At 31.6% G+C, this 22506-nt stretch overlaps 1 protein-coding gene across 4 annotated transcripts in view; it reads right to left on the minus strand.

Moving 5' to 3' along the window:
* Nucleotides 1–2910: 2910 nt before the first annotated feature.
* Nucleotides 2911–22506, minus strand: part of LOC126741394 (serine/threonine-protein kinase Genghis Khan) — a 100597-nt gene continuing 81001 nt past the window's right edge. For 3 of the 4 annotated variants that reach the window (XM_050447809.1, XM_050447790.1, XM_050447798.1), the window contains 8 exons: nucleotides 20673–20846; nucleotides 20414–20594; nucleotides 20147–20335; nucleotides 14010–14195; nucleotides 13802–13910; nucleotides 13559–13730; nucleotides 9145–9372; nucleotides 2911–4554 (listed from right to left, as the gene is read on the minus strand). In XM_050447809.1, the coding sequence (XP_050303766.1) occupies nucleotides 4438–4554; nucleotides 9145–9372; nucleotides 13559–13730; nucleotides 13802–13910; nucleotides 14010–14195; nucleotides 20147–20335; nucleotides 20414–20594; nucleotides 20673–20846 (1356 nt within the window). In that variant the 3' untranslated portion in view covers nucleotides 2911–4437. Of the gene's footprint in view, nucleotides 4555–8882; nucleotides 8970–9144; nucleotides 9373–13558; nucleotides 13731–13801; nucleotides 13911–14009; nucleotides 14196–20146; nucleotides 20336–20413; nucleotides 20595–20672; nucleotides 20847–22506 lie in introns of all 4 variants that reach the window. The other variant, XR_007662180.1, reaches the window with a different exon arrangement.

A 22506-nucleotide genomic window follows, 5' to 3' on the forward strand; every position in this document is an offset into this window, starting at 1 on the left:
GAAAACTTACCTTAATTAAGCATTGACATTTTCTGAACAAATTTGTAACAAAGTCGTGAGCTGCGAATCTAATCTCTGCTCTAAATGTTAATTTATTCACATAATTTGCCCTTCACCAACGTGTGTATATATTTTATCTAATTTTTAATTTTATTGATCTTATTAGCATTGCGATATTTAAATTGGCTGTTCCTGTATGGGATGTAATATTTTATTTCAACCAAAAAAAGCTGAAATTTCGATTAATTGGACCTTTATGTTTTATTATTGGGAGTCCTCTATGCAAACTATTATTTTAAATTTTAATGAAATCAATCACATCTTATATTGATATACAGGGTGTTCCGTTGATCATGTTACAAACTTCTAGGGCAGATAGAAAACGTCAAAAGAAAAACAAAAGTTCATATAAGCATGGGTCCGGAAAAGCTTCCTCAGGGAGCTAGAGCTCTTTGAAAATAACCTTTAAAAACTAGTTTTTTTTTAATAGCTCCGGAACTACTTCAGCTACCGCAACCAATTTTGGGAGGTAAATTATTGTTAGTACGTTTATTCTTTTGAACCTACTAAATAAAAAAAATATTTACCAGCGGCTTCAGAATCAGGGGGGTAATTGGTGAATTTAGGCCCACTTCCTTAAGACTTTCATTTCTGCCCGTTTGGGCATTAGATTATGATGTTCCTATGCTTTTTACATAAAAAAGGTGCTCTTAGTAAAAGTCAGTAAATATCACCGTTTTTGTGGAAATTGACTAAAACCAAACTAAGATACAGCACCTGAATTAATTATTTTAATAATAATAATAATAATAATGCTAATTCATTGCCACTGTCAGTATTTTTTAAATTTGTCACTGTCAGTATTTTTTACATGATATTAATTCCCTTTTATTACGATTAAGTAATGGAAGATTACACTTTTGCTGAATACGCCGATATGCTTTTAATTTATGGGGAAGTTCGATGTAATGGTAGCATCTCGACTATATGAAGAGCGGTTTCCCGAAAGGAGAAACCCAGCTCACACACTTTTTGAAAGGGTCAATCAACGGCTCAGGGAGACTGGCTCCGTTAAAATAAAACGCCAAGATAATGGCGCGCAAAGGAACATCCAAATCCGGATTTTGAGGAAGAATTGCTTCAGCGATTTGAAGATAACCCATCAGTAAGTACTCGAGCAGTAGCTTATGCGATGCATGTAAATCATGTTAGGGTATGGAACGTTGTTATGGAACAGCTTCTTCGGCCCTACCACCTGCAAAAGGTGCAATCATTAGGACCCAATGATTTTATGCCCCGCGTGAATTTTTGCTAGTGGTTTCTTGACCGGTGTACAGCAGAACCTCAATTTCCAAAATATGTCCTTTTTACTGACGAGGCTTTATTTACAAAAGGAGGCATTTTTAATTCTAGGAATAATCATGTGTGGAGTGAGGAAAACCCTTATGGTGTTCATTTTAGGAGCTATCAACATAAGTTTTCGGTCAATATGTGGGCCGGCATTGTTGGAGAACGCTTAATTGGTCCAATTATGTTGCCTCCTCGTTTAACGGGAAATATTTATTTACATTTTTTAAGAAATATACTGCCAGAACTATTAGATGATCTGCCCCTAAATATACGACAGAACTTATGACTACAACGCGATGGAGCGCCAGCTCATTTTTCACTTATTGTCCGCGAGTTTATAAATGAAAATTTTGGAAGGCGCTGGATTGGCCGCGGAGGCCCTGCCACCTGGCCAGCGCGCTCACCAGATTTGACACCCCTAGATTTTTTTCTTTGGGGGCGTATGAAAAGTCTCGTATATAAAACTTCAGTCGAGTCAGAAGAAGACCTGGTGGCCAGAATTTCCGCAGCTGCTGAAGTAATCCAAACCACGCCTGATATTTTTAAACACGTCAACCTTAATATGGTGAGTAGATACAATAAATGTATCGATCGTGGCGGCCGGCATTTTGAGCAATTAATATTTTAAGTTTATTTTTGTAATACCAATCTTTAATAAAATTTGTTTACGTTTCTAAAATTGTTAATTTGTTGGTTTTTTATTACACTTAAAATCATTTAAACATGTTATGCCTCAAGGTAATTAAAGTGACAGTTAATTAATTTGAGTACCAATTTAATAAAGTGGCTACCATAACTTTTTTTTAAACATTTATTTTTTATTTACCCCAGAGTTTTTTTTTTAATTGTTTATTAATAATAATAGGTAATTCATTTTTGTATCTCATAACTTGCTTTTCGTCAATTTTCACAAAAACGGTGATATTTACCATTTACCGACTTTTACTAAGAGCACCTTGTTTTATGTAAAAAGCATAGGAACATCATATTCTAATGCCCAAACGGGCAGAAATTAAAGTCCCAAAGAAATGGGCCTAAATTTACCAAATACCCCCCTGATTCTGAAGCCCCTGATAAATATGTTTTTTATTTAGTAGGTTCAAAAGAATAAACGTACTAACAATAATTTACCTCCCAAAATTGGTTGCGGTAGCTAAAGTAGTTCCGGAGCTATTAAAAAAAAACTATTTTTTAAAGGTTATTTTCAAAGAGCTCTAGCTCCCTGAGGAAGCTTTTCCGGACCCATGCTTATATGACCTTTTGTTGTTCTTTTGACGTTTTCTATCTGCCCTAGAAGTTTATAACATGATCAACGGAACACCCTGTATAAAAATATTTTTTTTCTTTTATTTTCCAATCAACATTTATTTCTTCTGATAATGCACTTTTCAAGGTATATATGGTATAGGTGTCTATTATTCTGCTATGCGTAGAGGTTGTTGTTTCTATCAAAAATCCTTTCGTGGCGTAATTCTAGAAACTTAAATCTTTGTTCAAACTTTCCCTTAATGGAAAGAATTCCATGGTTTAGAATATGTACCCAAAATAAAACAGAATATATAAGATTTAAAACTTTACTATAGTAGAATCAGATTATATAATTGATTGAACTGAACAAAAGGTTTGGGAAAAAATAAAGTCAAAGCGGAAATGCGAACGAAAATGACGCACACAAAAAATTGATAACACAACCGAAAAATGGTATAATACTTGGTAAAATGTATAATTATAAATTTGTTAATATAAATTACTCTATTAATAAAATAAATAGCTATCTATCATTACAAGTTAACGATTCAAGTGAGTGATTGAGAATACTTTATAAAAATTTAAACGACTATAATCTCATCACGACTAATTAATTAATAATCGAGTACAAAAACCCAAACTGTTTCCTCATTTTTTTTTTGGCGTTAAATTGATGAACGCACCGAAAAATGTAACAATATTTTAAAACTATTAAATTATTTTCCCGCTTCCCATCGAAACAAAATTTGGGTTTTGTACCTTTATCCTACATGGAAAACTTGCTTGCACCATAAAAATGATTAGAAAACGAACTCGAAATGTCGTATTTGCAAAAGTGACTACGTTGAGTGTTAGTGGTCAATAACAATTCGAAAAAGTACAAAAAGTCTTAATTATCAGTCACTTATCACAAATACTATATATTGTCTTGTTAATTACATATTTTGAAACCTAAAAAATGCTCGTTCGATTACTCGCTTCTACTCGGTTATCTGAATATGGGTTCATCTAATTCTATTAAAATATAACACTATTTTCCGTAACACAGTATATATGTTAGTGAGAAAAAAAACGATTAACACAAGTTAAATAAATAAATATCTATATAATATAAAAATATATAATAAAAATGTACAGAGTGTCGTTTTAGCATGTGGTTCTTTGATATTCTAGGCTAAACGCTTGTAATAATAATAAAAACGAGACACTAAATGAACACTCTGCATAAGGTACACAAAAAATTTAACCGGTTTATTCGAAATATTATAAATTAATATAACAATCACTGCAAATAATTTTGCGTTACATCCGGTTTCTTATGCAATCAATGGCTTTCCTATCAATATTAAACAGGGACATGAACTCTCTCTACTATAATTTTCCCCTTATTGCTTTTATCGCCATGTGACGGCACAAATTTAGGTCATTATTAAACTTAGAATAAATCACTAAAAACAAAATTAAATACTTAATAATTGACTTGCATTTTTACATTTCTCTATTACACTAAATGACGAACTAAAGTTTAAAGATTACTCTCTTGAAAATAATACAAAAATATACAAACAAAAAAAAAACAAAAAATATAAGTACAGTGCCATGCCTTAGATCCTAAGATAATATTCAATAATATCCGTTAATTATTATCTTTTTAAACGAAGATAAATTTCTTTATTGTAAACTCCTTGAGGTAACTACTCAGTCTGTAGATAGACGCCCAAAGTGTTTGCAAAAACACTTTGGATATCTTACTCCAAAACCAGCGTTTGTATAGATGGAATGATATATTCTACTTCGATAGTAGTAAATGTAATTACGGTTTCTGTCAGTTGGATATTTCTAACTGTCATAACTGGAACTGTGATGATGATCGGCCTGGGGAGACGGGGGTGTCGACAGATTGGAGCTATTATTGCTGGCTATCGAGTGTCGGGGGCTACTTTTTACTTCTGTCGCCTATCAAACATAATTTACCATTAAGTTTCAAAAATTATTTATTTTTATTTCTAACATGACAATAGGCATGCAAGCGGTTTATCTATGGTTTGTACAAATGAGCAATCATCTTATGCATCACACGTCGGTAATGTTAAGCTGAAAAAGTAACTACAATGAGATAATTGTATCGGATTCTAGGATTCCCACTTTTTTTGCATACTGTTGGAGATAAATCCGATGTTGCGTAATTGTTTATTTTTTTTTGGCGATGAGAAGATGAGGTTGTTTAGTTTTGTGTAATAATTTGAATATTCTTTTTATATTTATAAACTTTAATTTTTATTACTTAAAGATGTTTTGCTGGAAATTAAAACCCAAACTGAATAAAGATAGTTTAAGAAAGGCCAAAAATAGACCCTTCATTCACTTTAAAAAAACTAGGGTTCCGATTAGAGGCTTTGGAAGATCAAGAAGTATAAGTAGTAAAGTAATTAAAGACAATTTATATAGCAACAGAACAAGAAAAACTGTTTACTTGTTCTGTTGTTACTTTTGGCAAGAAACATAAGAAATAGGGAGCGACGAATATAAATTTAATTTATTCTAGAGTGACGGTATGAATTATGTAAGATATCTAGTAATGAAAGCTTCATCAAAAACCTTTAAGGTATAGTAGATAATAGAGAAAAAAATTAGGTCAAAACTTCAACATGAATTATTTAATGACCTAAATAAAGGAAATTGTGATGAGAATATAAAGATAAAGTCAATACCAAATGATGTAGAAAAGTGATTAGGAATAAAGGCTATTTTATAAAATATTATATATTAGCATCTTCTGTGTAAAATAAATAAAAATATATTGTCTACACAGTTTTCTTATTATTATAATTTTGTCCAGTTATAAAGCTAATTACACATATTATCCAGAAAATAAATAGAACAAAAATTTGTTGTGGATTATTATTCAAGGTATTGGGATAACAGTGTAAGGTGCTAGAAATTATTCAGAATAGGATTTTTTTTTGTTTGCTTCACTTTTGGCCATTAATATACAGGGTGTTTCCTAACTATGGTACGAAACTATACAGGGTGAATCGTTAGGTCGTTTTATGAAAAAAAGTTCCTATGAACATATGTCGGGAGTTGCTTTATTTCTTAGATATAGGGCGATAAAGGGTGAAAAAAAATAACGGTATTTTAAAAACACTATAACTATCTTTAAACCGATTTGGTTGAAATTTGGTGCAGTTATTTGAAGTTATAAGACGCTTATTTAGCTGTAAATAGATTGAAATTATTAGGTCCAGTGGCGTATCAGTGGGCACCACATGCTTATTGTTGAGAAAAAAACAAGGCCAATAATTAATTGTTTTGCAGCTTTTTATTTATTTTTGTATTTAAGCAACTAAAAATACAACTTTTTCGTATCTTATCTTATTATCTTCATATCTGGCTTTGTTTTCGAGAAAAAAAGTTAAAGTATCTTTAACTCATTCTAAAAATTATCCATGGACGACAACATGAAATAAAAACCAATTAATTCGATAAACAATTTCGACCTTAAAGTACATGAGCAAAATGTCCACCCTCCAATGCACAACTTTTTGGTCTCTTGTGTGTTGTTTACTATGATAATAAACATTCAACTTCTACGATTTTTATTATCAGATTTTTGAAATACAACAAAATAACAAATACATTGCTTCTTATGACAAATAATTGGCAAGTCCATTCAAGTACCTCCTTTGTACCTACCTGCTTTGGAGACCAGCTGGCAGTGATAGAATTGCTATAAGTAAAATTCAGCTGTCAATTAGCAGTGATTTACTCCATCATGAATAATTTTACTAACCATGAAATGACCGACATGCACTTTATTTATGGATTAGCAAATGGAAATGCGGAAGAAGCACGAAGAATTTACCAGGACAGATATCCTAACAGAGTAATTCCATGTGCAAAAACATTTAGAAAACTACATGCAAGATTATGTTAAAATTGGGAGTTTTAATAAAAATATGGGTGGTGGAAGACCAGAAACTATAACAACGCCTGAACTGGAAGAAACTATACTTGATGCGATAGAAGAAGATCCTTCCAATAGTAGTATCAGGAAGATTGCACTGCAGCTTGAAGTCAGTTCAAAAACTGTTTGGAAAGTTCTAAAAAGAAACCTCCTGCATCCATACCACATACAGCGTGTACAAGCTCTACTGCCTCGGGATTTTCAACCAAGATTAATGTTTTGCAGGTGGTTGATTCATACGATGGCACACAATAATAATTTCCTACCAAATATTTTATTTACGGACGAGGCAAATTTTTCAAGAGATGCTATTATGAACTTCCACAATGATCATTTTTGGGCCGAGGAAAATCCCCACGTTATTAGAGAAACTCATTTTCAGCAACAATTTTCGCTGAACGTTTGGATAGGAATTATTGGTGACTACCTAATTGGCCCATTTTTTTTTACCGGCAAGATTAACAGGTGAATCCTACACGGATTTCTTGCAACACCATTTACCCACTTTATTAGAAGAAGTACCCCTACAAGTAAGAGTCAACATATGGTTTATGCACGACGGGGCTCCAGCTCATTTCAGTGTTCTTGCTCGTCAGCATCTCGACGTCATCTACCCTAATTGCTGGATTGGACGTGCAGGACCTCAAAATTGGCCGGCTCGCAGTCCTGATATGAATCCCCTGGATTACTATTTATGGGGCCATCTGAAGGCTCTTGTTTATAAAACTCCTGTTCTAAATGTGAATGACTTGAGGAATCGGATAATTGTCAATTGCAATATCATAAGGGATACTCCAAGTATTTTTGAGCGTGTCAGACACTCAATGACAAATCGTTTGCAGTCGTGTATTTTATCAGAAGGTGGGCATTTTGCTCATTTACTTTAAGGTCGAAATTGTTTATCGAATTAATTGGTTTTTATTTCATGTTGTCGTCCATGGATAATTTTTAGAATGAGTTAAAGATACTTTAACTTTTTTTCTCGAAAACAAAGCCAGATATGAAGATAATAAGATAAGATACGAAAAAGTTGTATTTTTAGTTGCTTAAATACAAAAATAAATAAAAAGCTGCAAAACAATTATTGGCCTTGTTTTTTTCTCAACAATAAGCATGTGGTACCCACTGACACGCCACTGGACCGAATAATTTCAATCTAGTTACAGCTAAATAAGCGTCTTATAACTTCAAATAACTGCACCAAATTTCAACTAAATCGGTTTAAGGATAGTTATAGTATTTTTAAAATATCGTTATTTTTTTGAACCTTCATCGCCCTGTATCCCGACATACGTCCATAGGAACTTTTTTTCATAAAACGACCTAACGATTCACCCTGTATAGTTTCGTACCGTAGTTAGGAAACACCCTGTATATAGGCCCAGACAAAATTTGTCTGTAACTTGATATGTCAAAATACATTTTGGTATTTTTACGACCTATACAGGGTGTTATTCAAGTTCCTATAAGTATAGGGGGAAATGCATATTAAGGGTTACTGAAAGGATGAATTTAAAAAACGGGTTTTTTTAAATTGTATACTTAAAAAACGAAATAAAATCTTCTGCCATAAATTTTTACGCTAAGTCAAATGTTAATACTGAAAAATTATTTAAAAAATCCAACCCATCAGGGCAAACTCTTTGCCTTCAATTTTCTTGAAAACCATCACTCTGGGCGATGTGCAACAAAAGTACCTTTTTTAAAGGAAAAAATAAGTAGTTGGATTTAAGTAGTTAGTCAAAATTTATGGTAGAGCTTTTTTCTTCGAAATCATCTCGTTTTTAAGCTTATAAAATTAAAAGAAAAAACGTGTTATAAGTTTACCTTTTAAGTGCCTCCAACTGCCTTAATATGCATTTTCCTATACTTATAGCAACTTTTTTAGGAGTACTATCACCCCCGAATTTATTTACAGCATTTCAATGACACCCTGTGTTGCTGTTTAGTTAATTATAAAGAAACGAAAAATTATATTTAAAAATTGTAATAGAGTGTGGCTACTAATTTTAGATTTCTATCCTGAAAGTGTATTTTTTCTATATTATAGTATCGATTATATTTTTAAACATATTTTATTGTTTAGCCTAAAATTAATTAAGCAAAATTTAGTACTAACAATCATAAGATTGAGTTCTTGAAGTTCCGGTTCGTAAACTTGCGGTATCAAAGTACCTAGAATAGCCTAATTCAATATTATTATGGGCAATCAGGGTTAGATACAGACGATGTTAATTTAAAAACAAAAAAAAAAACAAACGTTACTTTGGTTAAAAAAAAACGTTTAGTTACAAATATCCACACAACATACAAACACCTGCTCTTAATTGGGACGAAGGCAATCAAAAAACACCAATTTTCCCACTTTTCTTATTTGTCATAACGTGGTTTTATGTTTTCCAACCTAACGAAGAATATGAATATTCGTCAATTAAACCAAATTAAAAAAATTCATATAAGAAAATATATTTCAAAATGTAGAGTAAATACAATTAATTTTACCTCGAAATTTTATCTGTACTCGAAACTCTCAATTCGGTTAACTATTAAGAGCAATCTATTTACTTATTTACACTCACCTTAATCATGTCATGGAGCGACGACATACTGCCAATACTAGCCGGATCAGGGGAGGGAGAAGTGTCAGAAGGACGTGGAAGGGCGGGCGGTAAGTCTCTGGGTCGAGGCGGCGCCGCCCTTTTCGCCCCGTTATAAACTTGGGGCGCGGGGCGATGAGGTAACGGATTTGATATTTCCCAAGGGCGAGGCTTCGCTGGTACCGGGGGTAATGGAGCTTGTTTCGTTGGCTAAAAGAGAGAAATAAGTTTTTAATTTTAAATATTAATAATAAGTTGGGATATTTATAAAGATTTTGATTAGAGAAACTATTAATTTTTAAAAGTTATACCAATTAAAAAGATTGTCACATACCGGGTGACACAGACAAAAGGGAACATTTAATAACTTTTTTACTTTTCAAGATACACAATTGAAATTTGGTATAGCGATAGAATAGTTATAAGAGCATCTTTTGACATATTCTATTATTTTCCATAACTTCCGGTTTAACAGGAAGTGACACTAACTTTCTTATTTTAAATGGAACACTTGGTATACTTTTACGCATTTCGATAAAAAATTATATTTTAAAAACGATAATACTGTATTTTCCACTTTATGTTTTATATTCATAGAAAAAACACACTTTTTTACATTTTAAAATAGGGTACCATGAATGCGTTGAAAGTTTTAATTTTTAATCAAGTAATCACGGAAAAATAGTTTTTGTTACATTTTATGACTTAAATCTTTCACACCCTTATTTAACTCTTTGAAGGACTTAGGGACAACATTTAACCCACCTACAATTGTTTTTTTTCCAGTAATGTACGTCGGTTTATTTATTAAACCGTCTGACTATTTGATCATATAAGCCTTAGAGATTAAGCGTATAAAGTGCAGATGTCGCTAGATTGTGCCTAGTGATTCAAGTGGTTATTCGTTTGTTAATGTTTTGTTGTTGCACGTTTCGTTCTAAAAAGGGTAAGATATATTTTTTTTAAGTTTTATTGTTTTTTTTTTGTAAAAATATTTGATATACTTTTTATACAGATATGATCATTCTAACTTCGCCTATAGGAATTATATATCGCGGTAGGTCTGGCAACGTTGTGACAACATACTCGAAGCAGCGCACCCCGCCGAAGCCCGAAATCTTTCAGTATTCTTAAGGCGTTCAAGCTGGAATGCACTGCTCTGTAGCAAATTAAAAAAAAAATTGTTTCGTTTGAGTCTTTGCTGCTGCCTGTCGTAATAGCAAAAAATAAACTAAAAGCTGACTGCAATAATGTTGTAAACATAAATTAACTAAATATTGGACAAGAAATAAAAACATTAATTCAAAATAAAGCAAAAAATTAAGTTAATTTGATAATATTAAATAAAAATTATCTTATGTAAGGTTCAAAAAGGCCACCCTGTTTAGCAGTGCAGTACGTCAATCGATCATAAAACGACCTTCTCGTGTTCGACAACATTTCAATGGAGATACTATTAAATGCTTTCCTAATTTTAACACAAAGCTTTTCTAAATTAGTAGCCCGTTAATTTTCGTGTCTATAAATTTGTTCTTTTAGGTATCCCCAAGGAAAAAAATCATTGGGGGCTAAATCGAGGCTTCTGGCGGCCCATTTAATAGTACCGTTTCCACTGATTGTTCGAGGGAAAGACGTTTCGAGAAATTGACGTACCACTAATCCATTATGAGCGGGACAACCATCCTGTTGAAACCAAACTTGTTCTAAATTGATATTGAGCCCTCGAATAGGAGGAAGAACTTCATCCCTCAAAAGATAAAGGTATTTGTTGGCATTAATGTTTCCATCGATAAAAAGAGGGCCTATAATTGAATCACCTAAAATGCCAGCCCATACATTAATCTTTTGAGGGTATTGTGTACGTGTTGGTATGCTTATGTGTTTATTTTCCCTCGAATAACCCACTGTAATGGACGGATTATGTTTACCACAAATAGAGAAAGAGGACTCATCTGAAAACAAAAGGTTATTAATAAACATTTCGTCCCGATTTGCCCTTTCCAGTAATTCATGGCAAAATTCCACCCGTCTCTCATGGTCCTGTGGGAAAATTTCTTGGGTTTTTTGCAACTTATAGCGCTTGTACTTATTTCTTTTTAACGTTCTTTTAACCCTTAAAGGCTCAATACCCGTTTCTTTGGCAATGGTTGTACTATTGCAACGAAAGTTCATTTCAACAACAGCACAAACATTAACCTCTCGAAGCTCCCTTTCTTCGCCAAGTGTAACAACAGGTGGTTGCTCATTTGCGTAGCATTTCCTGCAATTTTGCAAGCACTCAAAAGTCTCAAACCTACGGATAATTGCAAAAATTGTGCTGCGTACGGGAATGGACCGATTTTCACGTGAACGTGAAAGCAATTCTGCCTGATATTTCATCGACAGAGCTGCCGGCATAATACCACTTATAATAATTTGCTTTTTTTCCTCAAGAGAAAACATTTTAACAAGAAAATAGCGAGCGGTTTTAAATTTAATCTTTGCTGATTAAGCAGGAAGCTAGGAATAAAAATAACGTTAAACGTTTCAAACTTTCAAATGCAATCTCAGATTGGCGGTACAGTGTGGTGGGGATAAGAATTGTCTCGTTTTTCGATGAACAAGCGGAGAGCCGTGCGGCAAAATATCATTGTTGCCAAACGTATTAATTTGGAAACGGCATGTATTGTGCCCTCTGTCTGTCTCATGCGGACTCCATATGTCCGCTCTCGCTTACGCTCATAGACTATTTCCTATAGGCGAGGTTTGAATGATTATATCTGTATAATATAATCCTGTATATTAAAATATACTTAGAGACCAATATTAAACAAATTAACAAAGAAAAACAAACTTTTACAATGATTATCATAGAGGCTTTATCATTGTTTACAGAGTGATACTTTTATTTAACTGTAAATCGAAATCATTAAAATAAACAACTTTTTTCAAAAAACTGAACAATAAAAAAGTTGTATTATTACAACATGTTGAAAGAACTCGTCCATTATCTCAAAGAGACCTACGTAACTAGAGAAAAAATAAAAACTCTAAGTCTCAGTCTCAAAATATCTTTTTATGTGTCAATCGGGTTACATGTTTTGCTACTTCATGTACTACTTTATTAGCGAAACATGTAACCTGATTGACACATAAAAAGATATTTTGAGACTGAGACTTTTTATTTTTTCTCGAATTACAACATGTGTTCAATGGTCCTGTCTAACTTACATAAAGTGTGCAAAGTTGGCACCGTTAACTTCAACAGAACGATTTGTAACCACAGTTTCGCAACGGCACGCAATAATAGAATCGGGTTTCCTCTAACTGTTACCGCAGCCTATTTCTGTACTTTCTGTCTAAAATGGGTAGATACTCCATCCTGCAGAAGCAACATACTTATTAAGTGGCATCATCTCTTCTAACAGAATATATTGCAAAAAGTCGGCCATTAAACGATCTGGTAAGATCAGGCCCAACAGGTAATCCACTCACAACTCCTACCCACACATTAACAGAGACCGGGATGTTTCTGTGAATTGCATAAGGATTATCAATAGACCAAACAAAAAGAGGGTGATAAAATTGATTTTTGCACAATGTTGTCCATACTTTATATGACTTGTTGTTGGATCTTCTTCGATAAGATTTAAAATTTATTCTTGCCTTTGCACATTTTCAGGTTTGCTCCTGCTTCCTGCATGCTCTCCACGATGTACCCGTATATCGCCAGTATCTCTAGTCCGTTGAATAAAAATTATGAAACTTTTGGGTATAGGATGAGCCCGCAAGAGGTAAGCGCTCTCCGAATAATCTCGAAGTAGGAGTCGCACTTTGAAGACAGTTCCCGTAAATAAGCACAACCACAAGTAATTTTTTTTATAATAATGTGCCATTTTTACGATTTGCTAATTTAAAATTAACAACGACAAACTACTGCACTAACTGATCGGTATAAGGACTGATCAATAAACAAAAATTCGAGCAAAAACTAAACATAAACGGATTAGGTACGTTTTTATACACATGACCAGATTTACTTTTTTTTAATTCTTCCATTTTATTTCGTTTTCTGAAGAAATTATTTGAAAAAGCTGTTTATTTAAACGAGTTCTAATACATATTTAAAAGTATCAACTTAGGAATCATCCTGTATATTTACTACTAAGTGCGTTTTTTTATTGATTACATTTTCTTATTTATTTATAACATTATAATTTTTGATTTTTAATTTGTTTATTGTTTTTTAATTTTTTTTAAAAATTGCCTAAGCTTTCTCAAAAAAAGAAATAGTATTATATAGTATTATAAATGCTTTAATAAACAACTCAAAAGTCCCATTTCTGCTAATGACCTTTGTAATGCTAATTATAAACTAAAATAATGTAGATATATAACAAGAAAGGAAAATGCTTACTCTTGGTTGGGGCGTTGGTGGTCCGTACGATATTTGGTCGGGAAGTTGGTCGACAAGGCTAGTGGTTAAATCGATCAGTCTTTGTTGCTGGATGCTATCGCCGGGCCCTACATGGCTGATGTGATTAAAATTCGTTGGCGCGGAGATTAATTTTGATCGCCTATCAGTGTTCCTAAAGAAAAGTCTATATGAAATTTGCTTGGAACAGTACTGAAAATTCGAAAATTCAGTTGTTACACTTACATTCTTGTTGACCTATGGCCTTCTCTTAGAGAGAATCGTCTTCTAGGCTTATGTACAACTCTACCCTCAGTATCTAAGGTAACTATGTTTTCTAAATTGAGAAGTTCTCCTAGAGGCAAACAAAATTAAATTAAAAAAAAAATATTAATAATAAAAAAATACTGAAAAATTATTAATTTTCTAATTATAAACATTTAATTAGACTTACTTTGATGAACATTAGAGAGATACAAAAGATGGGTCAAATCGTTAAGGATGCACATAGTCAGACTACCGCTATCGTTGAGGGGCTTCGCCCTTTTGATATTAAGCGTTTGAACCCATTCACCTGTGGCGCAGTTGAACACATCTATATGTGTCTCGCTATAAACTACTAGATTACCATCCCTATAACCTGAAAAGAAAAGGTATAGTTAAAATTAAAATATCTTGTTCAAACAAATGGGCTTAACTGGGGGGAAGTGTTACTATTTAATAAAAAGACCTCGGCTAAATTATAATCCATATATGGTTTGACAAATTCATAGTATTATTGTGTACCACTTACTCGTTGCTATTATAACAGAAAATTACAATATTAACTTAGAATCATATTAGACGTTAAAAGAAAAAAGGTAGCAAGTGATTTGGGTTTTTTAATTTTTTGGGTTTAAGAATGGAAAAAAAAATTAAAAAATATGAAAATGTATAAGAATATGTAGAGTATAAATACATGTCCGAAATCACTTAAAGCCACATTATTTAGGATAATCGCAGTTCTGCTGAACCTTAAATTGTTTATAAAATAAATCATTGATTTTTTAAACCACTGTTTTGCACTAAAAGAGTTATCCGAAGAATTTTTTTTATGGAAGACACTATCCAATTTGTTAGAAAAAGCTTTTTATAATCAAATATATGCATATTTTACACACAAACTTCCTGTAACAGCCCAACTAGCAATACTAGTTTTATAAAGGTTGTTCGGGACTGCTATAAAGCTATCTTATAGTAGTGCTTATTATGTGGTTTAAGTCTATTTTACGAACATGTATACAACTGTTTAGAAAATATTTTATAGGTATTTTATAACGCAGTCAGAATCGCTCATATAATAACTTTGTTTTTTATTGCTGAAATTCAGAACAGAATTATCCCAAGAATATTTTATTATGCGTTGTTCCATCACAAACAAAGATGTAGTTTAAGATCACTCAAGTATTATGGTGGATCTAGCTGGTTACCACATTGAAAATATTATAATTAAATCTCTCTGATGTAATTCGAAAAGAGACAAAATTTTCTTATGCAGCCAACTTTTCTGACAAAATATATATATATATATATATAATTATATTTATATATATATATATATTAATTTTTAAATTCTTAACTGAAACAAAAATGCAATGAGTTTTTTATAAAAGTGACAAAAAAATCACCATAGTTCTTAGAGCAAGGTGTTTTTATTGGAGATTTTTATGTTTGTATGAATTATTTACCATAATGGCGGCGGTATCTGAACAACGAACATTTATAAATATGGCGTATTTTGTAATACGATAATTTTGTATTATTAGAAACCTTATACAATGATTCTGTTCTCATCCGGGCTGTATACGATATCAAAGTTCTAAAATGTTGTTTAATATACATGCTATAAACCTGTTTTCAGCGCCTCAACTGGTTTGATTCTTAATGACTTTTCACTGTTGCCAGTTTTAAGTAGACAGAAAATATTTCCAAAAGAAGTACAAAATATAACATAATAACTAACTGAATAAATTTTATATTCCTATAAAATACTGCCTAAGCTGGCAACACAGCAAGTTAAATTTCCGTGTGATCCTATAGTGCGATAGGGAACTACATAATAGAACTAAAGTATCGCATAACGTCGAAGCCACCGTAATATAGAAAGCCAGAAACATCATCCCACTCTCCAGCAGCTACGTCACGTCGAACGTCTATTGCCCGAACGACTTGACTTCCTCGCCCGGCCCGGCATTAGGTATGCGCTCAGTAGGAAGGCATTAGGAAGTATTAATAATAACTTTTAATATCTTTAAATCTCTAATATCAGACAGATATGAAGAAAATTATTTAAAATGCTCATCTCAGAGGCCGACCAAGCTTGCTGTTGGAATTATTTTCGATAATTCAGATATCAATCCTGAAATAACATGTGACTGTGGAATTCTTATGTCAGATCATGTAAAAAATGCGGTATAAAGATGAAAACCTAAAACCAGAACCAAAGACCAGAAAATATAAAAAAACTTTCCAGTTTATAAAATTAATTTATTAAATTTTTTATTCTGTTTTTATCGAGTTTGTTTATCTAGCTATTTGAGTTTTATTTCTGTTGATGTTTTATTAAATTTGTGTTAAACCAACTTTCATATTATTATATTTATTATTTCATTATAATTATATTTATTTTTTTTTAAGAGTTTTGTATTTATGTTTTAATTTATTATAAATATATATGTCGGGAGGTATTAAAAGCTTGTATGGGTTATTTGCCTTATATTTATACCTTGTTAAAGAATGTTATATTTTTTTATAATATTTTTGTTTTAATAAAAAAATATGATTTTATGTATTTTGTACTACTACCAGCACACTATCAATCTTAAACAATTATTTAGTATTTTATTAAAATTGCTTTAAACAATCTTACATTATATTATATTTATTATTTTCCTAAGAGTTTTGTATTTATGTTTCAATTTATTCTATTCTATATATGTGCATACATATAATATACTTTGGTAGCTATTAAAAACTTGTATCGGTTATTTGTCTTATATATATATTTTTTTTTTTTTTTTTTTTTTTTTTTTTATTTATTTATACACGGGATCAACCCTATTACAAAAAATATATATATTCTTGAAAAAGAAATAAAAGCTATACTACCTAACCACTAATTACTAATTAACAATAATTATCAGACTTAATCTTAATACCAAGGATAATTAAACCGTTTTACAAGTAGCAACAATATTCTCTCAAAATCAGAACAATTAACAATGCAAAATTAGCTAAGAAAAAACAAAATATATTATTATCAATGACAATGATCAAATGTATTTCAAATCATTAATCATGGAGCAAAATTAATTCAAAAAACAAAATCCTACAAACTCTTAATAAGACTCCTAAAATGCAATAAGGAAATTCCTAAAACTTCAATTCCAGTAGAGTTTACCAGCCTCAAGGTCCTTTCGACAGGCGAGTGCATAGCATAGTTGGTACGATGATAAGGCAAAGAAAACAATCGATTTGCCCTCAGATTACGGTATGGAATATTAAATGAAATCCTATTAAGTAGTTCGGGACAAATCACAAGGCCATTCAAAAGTTTATAAATGAACACCAAATCATTCTCAGTGCGTCTCTTAAGTAAACTCTGCATATTCAGCAAGTTCATTGCTTCATCATAACAATGGTCATTAGGAACTGGAATGCGAAGTTTATAAAGGCAGAATCGTAGAAATTTATTTTGAACCCTCTCCAGTGCCATACAATTATTCATGTACAGAGGAGACCAAATTATTGATCCATACTCCAACAAAGAGACAACAAGTGATATGTACAACCTTTTGCAAGTTTCAACCGACAAATCCTATTTATAGCTTGTTGAAGTATTTTAGATATAGTATAGTAGATATAGTATTTTTTTTATGTTGTTTTGTTTTATTAGAAAATATTATTTGGTTTCTTTTGTACTACTACCAACTATCTATCCATTTTATTAAATAATTATTTAGTATTTTATTAAATTTGTTTTAAACCATCTTACAGTGGCTATATTTATTATTTTTTTAAGAGTTTTGCATTTGTTTTAATTAATATTTATAAATATATATATGTATTCAGTAGTTATTTAAAAATATTGTATCATATAGGCCTTATTTGCCTTATATTTATAACTCATTAAAGAAATTGTTGATTTTTATATCATTTTTGTTTTAATAAAGAATATGTTTTTATTATTTGTACTTCTTTCTACTAACACACTATTAATTTTATTAAACAATATTATCATTTAAACGATACATAATGATAATATTATGATTTTAACAGCAGTAGTATTGAATAAATACGGCTATAACATACGAACGACACGGGATACTCAGACGTTCGACGTGACGTCATGACTCGAGGGTTCTGGCTTTCTATATTACGGTGGCTTCGATAACGTACGTGATGCGCGGCAGTAGACAATTATTCAGTTATATTGTGTTTCGCTCAACTGCGGTATAGTATAGAGTTCTTTCCATTTGCGCAACCTAACCTGCAAGTATTATTTTTGTTTATTGTTTGTGCCGGTATTCAATATCAAAACAATGTTTAAAATAGTGGAAACTGTTGAAAATAATAGGAAAGAGTTGACAATTGTACCTTTAACAAAAATTCCATCTTGCTTCAAGATGGAATTTTGTACTTGCTTTGTCTCACTAACAAAATTCTGTAGATAACTGTTTATATTTGCAGGTTTCCCAGTGCCACTATAGATTCCGATTACAAGTGGTTTAACTTCTGGGATTTCGTGAATGTTACATAAAATCGGCCAAAATTCGCACTTCGAACTTTTATAGATCGGAAGCCCGTCCATGTTTATATTTAACGAAATAGATTCTATATTATGAGGATATTTTTCCAAAGTAATTATTAGGTTGGATTTAAGGCCATTATGCCTATTTAGGAATGTCCTTAGATCCGTAGGAAGAAGATTAGGAATAGCCAGGTTCCATATTCCGAAGAGCTCTCTTAATGCAGAATGATTAATATTGAAAGACGTTGCCCTCTTAAGTTGTTCTTTAATTTTAATTTTCTCTTCAATTTCAGAAAGGGAAGGTATCAAATATTCGTCTTGGATATCCGTGTAATCTTCATTTGCACTGTTAATGTCGCTTTCTATTTCTATATCTTGTGGGATTTCGTTTGCTGCTGCTTCTCTAATATCACTGTTGGCAGTTGGGTCTAAAATTATTGTTTCTTCTAAATTAGCCTCGTTGTTACCTGGGATTTCACCTATAGGTTGAACTTGAGAAATACAATGAGTCTGAAGAATGCGTTGGTACTTTTTTTTTACTGATCTTTTAAAATGGCCACTCTTTTTTATTTGTTTCCACTGTGACACTGTTGAATCCATTTTGTAAACGCAACTGAGCTATCATTATTTATTCTGATATTATTTTAGGTTATGTATAAACCGATTTTATTAAACTAATGATAAAACTTGAGATAAATTTATCCTATAAGCACTTTATAAGAGGGTATGCTGTCGTAGTTATACAATGATTATAAAATGCTCTCATACTTATTGTATAATATATTTATTTCTGTGCAAAATAAAACTCTTATTACTTTTCTTAACGAACTTCAATACAACCATTTACAGAACTTCTTTCACAATTAACTTTTAACGTTGCTATTAAAAGTAATAAAATAGCTATGAAATTATAATACAATTTGTATAAAGTTCTTATAAAATAATTTTATAAGGATTATATAAGACGTTATGCAATTGTTATAAAATATATATCCTTACAGGATTCCTTTATCCTATAATATGAGTTGTAAGAACTTCTATACAACAGTATTACACAAACCTTTTTATTTTATGACAAAATTGTCGGATTGATACGCTTTATAAAATAAAATTGTTCTTCAAGGAGCGCTATACGATAATTATGAAATAATTTCCTTCTTTTAGGGATTTATTTTGCTAGTTGGGAGTACATCCAGTACAGTTGACTTTACCCAAGACTTTGATACGTTAGATCATAGACTTTTACTGGCTAAACTTAACCACTATAGCTTTGACGTAAATGCAATCCAGCTTATAGACTCTTTTCTCAAAGATAGATCACAAAAAATATTATTATTTAAATAACTTTAGATCCAGTAGCATCTCCATTGAATCAGGGGTCCCTTAAGGTGTTTTGTTTTTTATATACAGTATAGATATTAAAAAAGCTCCTTCCCCTTGTAGCATGCAAGCATAAGCATGCTAACGATATCCAAATGTACTCTTCTTTCAATTATCGAAATACACAGGAGGCAGCCAGAAAGTATAAACATGGAACTCAATACAATCATCATCATCTTATTCTTTGAACATAATCTCTATTTAAATTATAGAAAAAATAAATTATTATGTTTTGGTTGCAAAGCTAGAGCATTAGTCAAAATCTCCTTAACAGCAAAAATTTTACGAACATATACAAAATATTATCAGAGAGAGAGAACATATCAACATATTATGCTCCAAAATTAATATATAATAACTATTTTTATTTGTTCAAACAAAAAACAGAACATGAAAAAAACAAAGTTGAAAGAATAACTTACTAATGGCAGTTGGCACAGCCGGGTACATGATTTCCCTGTCTCTGGACTTTCGGCCGTGCTTATCTACGTAAGCAGCCAAAGTACCAAACACCAACAGGTACTCTCGCCTCGGTAACTCGATCACTCTAAGCGCCTCTACCGAGCTGCAGTTGATCGTAGCGTACAAAGGATTTTCTGGATGAAGTAATGCTAGAAAGAAATGTTTTCCTTATAATTGCAATAAATCTATGCATGTTTTGGATTTAAATATGTTAAAAAGCGACCTACAAATAAAAGAATCTCCGTTTTGTATACTATAAACCGTAAAACAAGATGGAGAGCCAACACATAATCTTCCGTCTGAAAGTATTTGCAAAGCCTGTACGTTCACTGGTATAGCGAACTCGCTAACTTTACTGTGTCTCGTCTTTGTTCTCGTTATTTCGTAAATTATTATCACTGATGAATTCTGGAAAAAATGTAAAAGATATTGCGTTAAAAATAGCCCTATAGGTGACTAAATATTTATATATAAATGTATATATACCTGTTTTTTAATAGCTATGCACAAGCAAAAGGTCAAAGGGGCCCTTAGAACAGGACCAACAGTTAAAACTGAGCATCCTTTACTTTCTGTCACTTTTATCCATTCGGTATCGTCGCCGTCCAGGGCTCTTATGGGTACTAGTCTTACTTGGCGCTGTTTACCGCTTACCACCACCTAGAAATAAAACGAAACATATAAACCAATTAAAAAATAGACACCGAAGTTCGTGAACGGTTTTTTCGTTAATCTTCTAATGTCGATCTTAATAAATATCTTCAGAAAATGACAAAAGACGTTTATAGTAAAACATGTAATGAAGAAATCACCCTATGGTTTTAAAATGAGCCGTTTTTTAATTAATAACGTGCCTGACATGCATTGTCAATGTGTCTGCTAGGCAGATGATACTGTTATTTAGGTATGAAATACATGTTGAAACAATACTTTCTATAAAGCCGAAAGCTGTAGATAGCGTTAACTTATACATGCATCAAAATATTCTAATACTGAATGTTAAAAAAACTGTATGCCTTTCATTATCAATGAGTAATAAAAATATAATATTGCGAAATATTAAGAGAAATAAATTTGATTTTATAACTGAGCACAAATAATCAGAAGCACAATGTATCAGGATTATAAGTAATGGAGAGCATGTAAAATATTGAATTTAAGAATAAGAATTTACGAAATGACATTCATATTCAGTGTGTTGTCAGAAAACCACCCAAAGCAATATTAAACTTTTATCAATTTTTGAAAATAGCAACAAGTGGAATTGCTTGTAATAGTTGTTTATGGAAATAGCAATAAAATGTTTCTGATAGTACCATTTATTGCTCAGAAAAATAAGAAAAAAATTGTTTCTTTGAAGAACATCAACTCAATCAATCGTACACATTGAGTTGCTTGCATTGGATCAACTCTAAATCAAATCAATAAAGTAATAAGTCCATAAAAATATACAGCAGGTCAAAATACTAGAAATGTGTGATGATTTTGGAATGAAAATGTAGCATTAATAGTTACACAAGTAACTGAAAAATGAAGTTACAAGAACTAATAAGCTCTAAAGTAAAGGATGTATATGTATTATGCAGTCAAGAATGTAAAAACTATAGGGTGTCCTAAAATTAATGGACGAAATAGCAACTCTGTCAATTGGTCAACAATAACCTCACTTTTTCCTATAAACATATATCCCTAACCAACTAAAAAATAAAGGGGTCAACCCTCCCTAAGGAAGGTATGCCCCCTTAAAAGGGGGCGCCTAAAGATGGCACCTGATGGATTTTCCTACTTATTTTCGAAACGGTTTGAAATAAAATTTTTCAACTTTAAAATCTCCTGATTTTGATATGCTGAATTCAGATATGGATTCATAAATTTAATTACCTAGTCAGGTGCACATGACTTAGGGAAGAAGCTTAAAAAAACACTTAATACACTTTTATATGCTAAGATTTGTTTTTTTTTCTTCAAGTTCAAAATTTAAGTTTTTTGCGTAAAAGAGTAAGTACCTCTCGGTCGGTATCGCTGAAAACTACAATTTTCGAGAAAAACGCATCTAAAAATTACGCTGCATCGTATTAGGTATGATAACAATTTTTATAAAAGCTTAGTAGCAGGCATTGAAACAATACTGATAAATAAAATTGCAAATGAATAAAAATACTAATTTATCTAAGGCAAATGTTCAAATAGCATTAATTTTTCATAAATGCTGCTCAATGTGGATCTTTTTTTAATATTTTTTTTTGGGTTGATCTAAGAATTTCAAATAGGTTTTCTTTTATTTGATTGAAACTGCGATAATTCGCCTATGAAGCTCTTC

The sequence above is a fragment of the Anthonomus grandis genome, chromosome 1 (genome assembly GCF_022605725.1).
Source record: "Anthonomus grandis grandis chromosome 1, icAntGran1.3, whole genome shotgun sequence".
Taxonomy (NCBI): domain Eukaryota; kingdom Metazoa; phylum Arthropoda; class Insecta; order Coleoptera; family Curculionidae; genus Anthonomus; species Anthonomus grandis.